Source organism: Micromesistius poutassou (assembly GCF_964030765.1).
Source record: "Micromesistius poutassou genome assembly, chromosome: 1".
Classification (NCBI taxonomy): domain Eukaryota; kingdom Metazoa; phylum Chordata; class Actinopteri; order Gadiformes; family Gadidae; genus Micromesistius; species Micromesistius poutassou.
This window is the reverse complement of record NC_140271.1, coordinates 1,053,669-1,062,861: the sequence shown is the minus strand read 5'-3', so window position 1 is coordinate 1,062,861 and position 9,193 is coordinate 1,053,669. Positions and strand designations below refer to the sequence as shown.

At 42.0% G+C, this 9,193-nt stretch overlaps 2 protein-coding genes across 2 annotated transcripts in view; both read right to left on the bottom strand.

The window, feature by feature from the left end:
* Nucleotides 1-378: 378 nt before the first annotated feature.
* On the bottom strand, nt 379-3,922 carry nme4 (NME/NM23 nucleoside diphosphate kinase 4). The gene is made up of 5 exons (XM_084465217.1): nt 3,609-3,922; nt 2,802-2,932; nt 2,498-2,599; nt 1,676-1,788; nt 379-1,242 (listed from the first exon to the last, which is right to left on the bottom strand). Exons 1-5 carry the CDS (start codon nt 3,751-3,753, stop codon nt 1,116-1,118), a joined length of 618 nt encoding a protein of 205 aa, XP_084321343.1. The 5' UTR covers nt 3,754-3,922; the 3' UTR covers nt 379-1,115.
* Nucleotides 3,923-5,068: 1,146 nt separating this feature from the next.
* Nucleotides 5,069-9,193, bottom strand: part of xpo6 (exportin 6) — a 21,902-nt gene continuing 17,777 nt past the window's right edge. Inside the window, exons 20-24 of the mRNA XM_084488696.1 lie at nt 8,569-8,740; nt 7,909-8,070; nt 7,079-7,177; nt 6,124-6,354; nt 5,069-5,678 (exon numbers count right to left, since the gene is read on the bottom strand). Coding sequence (XP_084344822.1) covers nt 5,577-5,678; nt 6,124-6,354; nt 7,079-7,177; nt 7,909-8,070; nt 8,569-8,740 — 766 coding nt within the window. The 3' untranslated portion in view covers nt 5,069-5,576. The remainder of the gene's footprint in view (nt 5,679-6,123; nt 6,355-7,078; nt 7,178-7,908; nt 8,071-8,568; nt 8,741-9,193) is intronic.

The window sequence follows — 9,193 nt, the reverse complement described above, 5'->3', positions numbered from 1 at the left end:
ATTTCCAAACCCAAAACTCATAGAAGTAAATAAATGAAGGAATTATATTGATATTTTGAATATTTATAGATAAGTTTGTTTTTAAATCACACATTAATATAATCGGTTAACACATACTGTACAGTGAATTTGGCTACGCAAGGTGCCCAACTGTATCTTCATGGACAGATTTATTTTAACAGTAAGCCAACGAAAAGTGTATTTATGATTCCAGCCAATCAACCTTGACTTGTTGAGTAATGATAACTAAAACTATTTTGCATCTTAAGTAGCATATGAACATCTATTTTGTTTTCATCATGTACATTATAAATTCCAGAGACATTCAATTTGCTAATCTTGAAATGATGAAAATGAAAATCATGATAATGAAAAAACTGGGGGAAACATTGCACTTTTAATCAAGTGAAAATGTAGAAGAGCGCAATAGTGATCAGAAGTAAATGAAGTAACTTCTGATACAATACCAACAGCTCTCATGTAAACACTTTATCAATAAATGTTTGTCAGATGACGTTTGTTTTTAAACTGTCCACTGATCAGCAAAAAAACTCAGATACTACAGTTAAGGCACTCATGAAAAACACTTCAGAAATACTATGTCAGCAATTGTGAATAAATTAGTTCAGTTTAACTCCCTCCAATTACTTATATTAATTTAAAATAATACAAATATCCTATTTACTTTAACAGAGCTGCATTGTGTCACAGGCTCTATCTATTCTATACACACTTACATATTCTTATAGCTGCTATAAACCACTGGGGCCACGTTGTGTCAGCAGGGGGCGCTCACGCTCAGCACCACTACTGTGGTGAAAAGCGTTAATAAGGCCAAGTTGATAGAGTAAAGAGAGTCCAAGTACATTGTCTCTATGTATGTAAAACGGTATAATGCGGTGTGAATCATAAACATTGGCAACACACAATGAATTAATCGACAGCGATAATCAATACAAATATCCTGAAATCACAGCATCAAGTTACACAAACGTAGATTTAAAAAAAAAAAACCGGAAAGGCCTCAACCACTAGCCGTTGAGCTAAAACGTCCCCTCTCACGCTACTGGTCTTACAACTTGCTTCGCGTTATCTCTCTCTTTCATTGGTCTTCTTTATTTGTCCTCTTTGTAGGTTAAACGATGGTCATAGCATTCCCAGTTGAGCAGCTCTTTCCCTTCAAACCAGAGCTGGATCTCCCTCTGAGCGCCCTCAACAGAGTCACTGGCGTGGACCACGTTCCTGATCACAGCAGCAGGAGAACAAACGTCAATGTTGTTCACCAACTCAAAATAATTATAATAATAATTATTTCATGTTTATTTCTTAACCCGGTGCTGCTAACTTTCTACTTGTAATCCATACTTTGATTTTGATGACAATTACTAGATTACTACTATTACTATGTTCAAACATTTGTTGAAATATTAACATTGTAAAACGTTTCAACAATTGCGACCAAGTAATCCATTTGTATTGGAAAACAACATTGAAATCAAAAATATTACTTATATATATATACATTTAATATTTATATACTTTAATATGACCTATAACACTTGTAAAAGTGTCCTTTCTTTTGTATATCGGTCCGTACAATATAATCGGTGGTAGCCTGCAGCCAGCAGAGCTAAGCTCTATGACGGGGGTCAGCATGGTGTCGTTCTGAGCTCACCGGCTGACGTGGAGGCTGAAGTCCCCGCGCACCGTGCCCGCCGGGGCCTCCACGGGGTTGGTGGGGCCCACCATCCTGCGAGACGACTGGACCACGTTCAGGCCCTCCCACACCTGTGTGCACAGCCGTCAGCTCACGTTAGTGACGGGCAGTTGGTGGACGAGTCGTCTCTGAGAGGCGGCCTCTTTCAGGGCAACGATGAGCACACTTATCTGATAGAGCTGATGGAGCTGTTGTTGTTGTTGTATATGCATACGTTGTATAGCAGCAGTGTGTGGGACAGTCAGCGAATGGGTGAGCACTTGCTTTACCGTAACCCGATTTATAAACAAATCTGTTCCACATTCACATCAGCTACTACACAGGACATTTTAAATACTGTAGCCTTATGTCAAGCTAAGAGATATTTTCATCCCAATTGGATACTTCATAGCATATCGCATAATGAAGACAAACTTTATACAATTCATCTTCACATTCAACGGGTGGCACTGGACAACCAATATGAACGGCGTAGCGTGTAGGATATGTTGGCATCTACGGTGAGGTTGCAGATTGCAAACAACTGATTACATCCCCTCAATTCCCAACGACGTACGCAAAGCTACAGTGGCCCACACTGGCCTGTAAACGGAAGGTCAGAAGGTCATCCAAAGCACTTCCCATGTGTCAAGTGAGGAGGTTGCTATAGCTTCCACCTTCACTAGTAAGGAGACAGCCAGTAGGTTTGGTAGTGTCACGCAGGTGGCACAAAATCAAAAGTTAGGTTAAATTAAGATGTGTGGAAGAAGAGCTTTTGCAAGAAAACCTGAGGGACGTTACCATGGCGACCACAGGCCCCGACGTCATGTAGTCAACCAGATTGGGATAGAAGGGCTTCTTCACGAGCTCTCGGTAATGCTGAGACAGGAGGACGTCAGACGCCTGGCCAGGGAGAGACGAAGGGAGAGACGGAGAGGGGAAACAAGAACGGAGAGAAGGGGGAGGGGGGGAGGAAGATTCAATTAAGAGGGGAGGAATGGGTAGGAGATCATGGAGGAGGGGAACGATCTACACATCTCCAAATTGTGGCTTCATTGTTGAATTATTAAAACAATACAATTTGTAGGGGCATGCATAGGCCTACCTGCAACATCTTCAAGCCCACTAGTTTGAAGCCCCGTTGCTCAAAGCGCTGGATAATTTGTCCAACGTATCTGCGTTGAACTCCATCAGGCTTCACCGCTATGAGTGTGCGCTCTACTCCACCAGTGGAACCTAAATGGCATCGAACACACAGGAATATATGTGTATATATATATATATATATATATATACAACCACATTCCCTTAGATAGTAGGCATATTGGAAGCGTCGCATACACGCAACGCTTAGGTTAACCTCGTAGGTTAAACGACGAGATAATGAATGGCAGCCAGGCTTCTATTATTTACATATGCATGTGACTCCCTTGCGCTCAACAACAAGTATCCAATAAAAAAAAAAGTTGATCATTGCTTGGTCTGTGTGAGACTGTTCGTCTCGTGCGAGCACACCGCGGTGCTGCTGCAGGTCTGTCAGTCTCGCTCTACTGGCGACGAGAGCTCTGCCATCGATAAAAATAAACAGGTAAAAAAAAAAAGGTAAACTGTCATCTATTCAACTTTTATGTCCAACTTTTCTGCTGCCCATCTGCTGACTTTGACTGACTGATGTTTTTTCCTCACTTCGTAAAATGATAAAAACCTACAATATTAATGAAGACAAGTTTCACCTCAGTTGTAGATAGTTGTCAACGTTATTACACCTCTCGAGCTCAAAAGGCGGTTGGACCTCAACACTAATGAGGCTTAACTTTCCACGTGGGTGCAAGCAGGCTACAAATAAGTCAAATAAGTCAAATAAATACTGGCATGACACCACAGACGTGGTGAGATCAGTGGGCCTACTTACTGGATTGAGTCCGGTGTATGACTCCGCTGGACAGAGGTGCAGAGATAAACCTGGAAACGAGGGCTTTTTCACTGGATCGACTCGTTATAAAACACCGCCCATGTTGAAGAATACTCTTGAAAACACATGTCTGCGAGAGAATCATGATCGTTAACGTGCCCAAAAGTATTAATGGGCAAGCCTAAGGGTTTATACAGATAACAATGCTGGTTTTCAAACGGTCAAACTAAAAATCACGAGTGCGTCAAAGCGCATGCAGCCTCACTGAAGGTATGTGGTGAACGAATGCCAGGCGACATGTCCTCTTGGTTTATTTAATCACCTTAAATACTTACGCCAGCAGCGACCCTGAACATTTCCGAAAGTCCCTTTTCCCCCTCAGGTTTATCAATGACCATGGGGTCATTGATATATAAGTGAAGGCGGTCAATCACTTGCACTCAAATTGGGACAATGATAGTAAGCCCACATTTTGCAAACATAAATACCCAGGGCAATTATAAACTTATGAGATTTAAATGTTTGTTATTCATCAACCCATATATATATATATATATATATATATATATAGCCTATAGTTTTATTATTATTATTTTTTTTACAAATTACAACCGCCGTTTGATTTTAGTTGAGCTAAGTCAGTTTGCTACCGATTTTATCAAAATATTATGGTGACGTAGACCTACATTGCCAAAAATTGGACGGATAATTAATCTACAGCGCAGCCGATGGGCCCCCAGGAACGCTGCAATAGGACGTCGAGGTTGGCCAAAGGGCCATCGTTCTTGTCCCATCGTTCGGGGTTAATGACATGCGAGGTAACCAAATAAACCAGTTTCCATCCAAAAGAAGCTCTAGAAAGTATTTTATGTTTTTTTTTTCTTTTTGGTAGACCTTCATGCAAGTTATGTCAAATTAAGGACATTGAGCATTTGACCCGATGAAACGGAATGGGGTGGCTCAACTATAATTCAAAATAAAATAAATATTAAAAGCATCTGTACGACTGTTTAGATGTGTATATCATGTTTCGTTGCACATCATCACTTGACCAAAGTGCTTGGGACCCCACTGCATAAAACATGCAAAGTACTAAATAAATCCAATGGGAATAGCATAATAGGGTTTTCTGCTGGCCCGATTGGTGCCAGGTCATGGACATTGATCAGTCTGTGATTGGATCATTCATTCCATGTGGGTGGGCATTGCATTTGATCCACCAATAACATGGAAAATGTATAATAGCTTGGAATGTTTTCCTTACTGGATTTGATTTTGATTCGATTTGATTTGACGTTGTTTTCATTTTGTCGTCAGGAATGTAATTTATAGAAATATTGAAAAATAATAGCATTCAAAATTATGTTGAAATCAATTTCAAAATAAATACTCGGTGTACTCCTCGATAACGCAGCGCCCCTCAAAGTGTAAATTAACAAATATCTTGAGATGCGTTTAAAAAACATTAGACACTTTATTTATCAAGCACATTTTCTCCGCATCAGAATGGAATGATATGAAAGAGATTAGGTCTCCTTTGGAGATGAAGAAAAATAAAACTCAAGATCAATAAAAGCAGACTTATCGATAAAATAACTCTAATCGAGTCGGAAAGTGCACAGTCCCCGCCGGGGCTGGTCTCGCAGATGCATCGTGGGTAAAAAAAAAAAGGGGGCCTGGCTCAGATGGCTCTCTGCGCCTCAAGTCACTGTGTCACTGCGCCAAGGAGGGCCCACTTTCAAAGAACTAAAAATAATTAGTCCTACAGCAGAAATAATAATAATAAAAAAACAACAGCAGCATCATCATCATCATCATCAGTCTCCAATGAACCCCTCCGTGACAGAAGAGCCTTCTTCTTCTGCTGGCAGGTAATGACCCCAGAGTTGAACCCAGGCCATGTGGTGAGGGGGCACGTTGGCCTAAGTGGTCGGCACCGGTGGGCTAATCTGTGTCTGTCTGCGTGTGTTATAGCTTGATGGTGCCTGTAGGCAGGCTGCTGTTGCACAGTCTGTAGTAGCGCAGGTCGTTCACTAGCCTGTGTACACTCTGAGTGAAGGAGGGCAGGTCCTAGGGGAGGAGGGAGGGGAGGGGACAGAAAGAGAACGGTCAGGTTTTGTAAGCAGCAGAGGTCTGTTGGTTAATCAGTAGCTTGTCAGTTCGTAGGACGACGAATGAGACATGCAGCTTGGCGGTTAGGTCTGCACTACTGTATCACTGTAACTTTGTCCGCTTAATTGGGGCAATAGCTGACAACTTTTAAATTGGATATTAAATTCATTCATTTTAATAGATGTATCTCTGAAGAACAGGAGGTTTACAGTGGCTTGGCTCAAAGTCATTATCTTAACAGCAAGAAGTGGACCATAGCTACCTTCCTTAAAACGAGATTACAGTGGAATCAGGTGTTTAGAGATATATCCTATTGAGCTGCCAACAAAACAACACACATTGCGAATATATATATATTAAAAAAAATTAAAAAAACGTCAAAAGATGACAGCCCAGTGCGTACCCGCTCAAGCTTGAAGTTGCGTGCCAGGACAGTCCGCTGGTTGGAGTCTACGCCCTGGCAGCCCGTGAGGAACTCGGGCATGAAGCCGGAGTAGAAGGCGTCAAAGTCGACGGCGGCCATGTTGTAGACGGCCAGCGTGATCTCCTCCTGCAGCAGGTCGTGGCTTTTGTGGAGCAGCACCTGCAGCAGCACGTTGATGAAGTGGAACAGCATGGACGTCCGGAACAGCTTCTGGAAAACAAAACAGGAGTCAACAAAAAGTGGTGTTCAGCGGCCCGGACCAGTAAAATGGTCACGTCGAGACAATGTTAAACAATGATATATATATATATATATATATATATATATCTATATTTGCATAAAATCCTTATCCTTTAGCAGTATTTACATTTTCCACAAGCACAAAGCACATGCAGTAATTAAAATGTGCCCTAGTAGTATTGTGAAGCAAGTCTTTAAGCAGATAACAACTTTGATAAAGGGCCAGTAAGAACCGACTGAGAGCTAGCACGTTGGACCCAGTATGACCAGCTGGGCCTACCACGCCAGTTGCACATTATTTTTCATGTTGAACCCTGTTAACGTCCCAAAATAATAATAATGATGATGATAAATGGGCATGAGGCATGAGAGTCTAGAGTCTAGAGTATAGAGGCTAGGGTACCCGTCTCCTATAGAGGGAAAATCAATCTCTCTCTATTGAGAAGCTTGCGGTCTCATGAGCAGCCAATATTTAAGTATCTATTTTATCATCTGAAATGAGAAAACCAAAGATTTGTCTTTTATTAAAAATAAGCAGCAAATACTTTCATATTTAAGTGTTAAAATATCTTTAAACCGGTGAATTGATAATCAAAACTAACTGATCAATATTTTGCAGATTAGTTGTAATTGCCAAATGCTTCAGTATGTTAAGTGGTTGTGATGCTCGGAGCAGGTCCGGTGAGGAGCTCACTCTGTGGTACAGTTTGTGCTTGCTGTTCAGTGCCTCCAGGTAGCACACATTCTGCTTGAAGATGTGGATGTCTGGCTGCAGGAACGACTGCCCAAACGCCTGGAGAACACGAACAAAGGAAGATAATGAGCTAGAGCCAGGACAGTGGATACCACTGAAAACATCTGATCTAGATGCCGCTACACTACGCACCGTTGTAGTAGATACCGCTGAAAACATCAGATCTAGATGCCGCTACACTACGCGCCGTTGTAGTAGATACCGCTGAAAACATCAGATCTAGATGCCGCTACACTACGCGCCGTTGTAGTAGATACCGCTGAAAACATCAGATCTAGATGCCGCTACACTACGCGCCGTTGTAGTAGATACCGCTGAAAACATCTGATCTAGATGCCGCTACACTATGCGCCGTTGTAGTAGATACCGCTGAAAACATCAGATCTAGATGCCGCTACACTACGCTCTGTTGTAGTAGATACCGCTGAAAACATCTGATCTAGATGCCGCTACACTACGCGCCGTTGTAGTAGATACCGCTGAAAACATCAGATCTAGACGCATGTAGGAACACTTGAGTCTACACATTTCAATCCGCGCTCCAACCCATAGTGTAGTCCAAAGAAGCATGAAGTCGATTTAAACAATAATACCAAGATCAGAAAGACAATGTAGAAAATTCTAAAGGATTTTGTTTTCTACTGTTGTATGTTTACATGAAAACATGAACAGGACTGTACAAAAAGAAAAAGAGGGAGAACATTGTCCATTGGGCAAGACCCTCCTCCACAGGATGCGTGGAGGGTCTGGTGTGAAAATGGATGACCCACCTGCATGGCGGCAGTGAACTGAGCCTCATTCTCCATGTTGTCTTCTGCTACGCCCCTCTGGACACTGGCCAGGACGGACGTCTTGAAGAAGTACCTCCAGTTCTGGTGGAGAACTTGGTAGAGGAGCTCAAACATCTCTGCTTTAATGTCCGGCGAAGACCGCTGAGGAGGAACAAGGCGTTTATCAGACCATGGGGTCATTTGATGCAGTTATTCAAAACAGACTCAGTGAATTCAGATGCATGTTGCCAAGGAGAAGAGTTTACACAATCAACTCTAGGATCTTCATGAATCAGTTGCCTTGGAGTCAAACACCCTAGCGACCCTACCATTTGTTTACATGTTAAATCAACACTAATTTCCTTGAAAAGTAAATGGTAGCAAGCAAATAATTGATTATGACTTTAATTCAAAGTCAAGCAGCCACAATGGCTAGGCTTTCCCTTATAAGAACGATTTGGTAATATGTTTCATATACATGATTAGACTACCCTTATTAAGGGACCGTGTCTTCAAAAACCAGCAAGGCTGAAAGTTTAAATATTTCAATTTTTATGCAAGGTCAAAGACACTGTATATAAAATTAGGAAGAAAGAAAAAAGAAAGCAGCTCAGCACAGTCACAACTCCCATGAAGGATGGAGAGGGCAGGGTGACTGACCTCTGCCACAATGGGGTACACCTGCTCCATGCATAGGGACAGGATGTTGGGCAGGAAGGGCTTGAAGGCCTGGCCCGGCTCCTGCACCACCACCTGCAGTATCTTCAGGAACTTCTGCACCACTCTGCACCCCGCGCTGCCCTCCTGCAGTATGCTGGCCGCCAGCTGCTCCCTGGATTACACACACATTTTGGAAAATTATTAGTTGAATTCTGAGTGTGTGTACACAAAGGCCTCACATTGTAAGCTACTGGACACCCCTGTCCATGGCAGGATGGGCTGCTGACTAGGGTGACTTCCAAAGGCAGATATATCCTGGTTCTGAAGTTTGCCTTTAGGCATCCTAGAGCAAGCTGACCCATCCCTACCTTGTCCGTCATGACATACATCTACATATCAAAATAACTGCAAAGTCTATATGGATAAAAGTGTCGGCCAAGTGATTAAAATACTCAAAATAGCATGATACAGTATCATCCAGACATGCAACTATTAAATATGACTGAATATATCAGAGAAATCAAAGTGAATATGTAGGCATTCTTAATTTGATGTAATTTGGAACATTAACAAAGAAAACTTTATGAACTGCACTATTCATGTTTATAAGGTTTTATGTATTGGG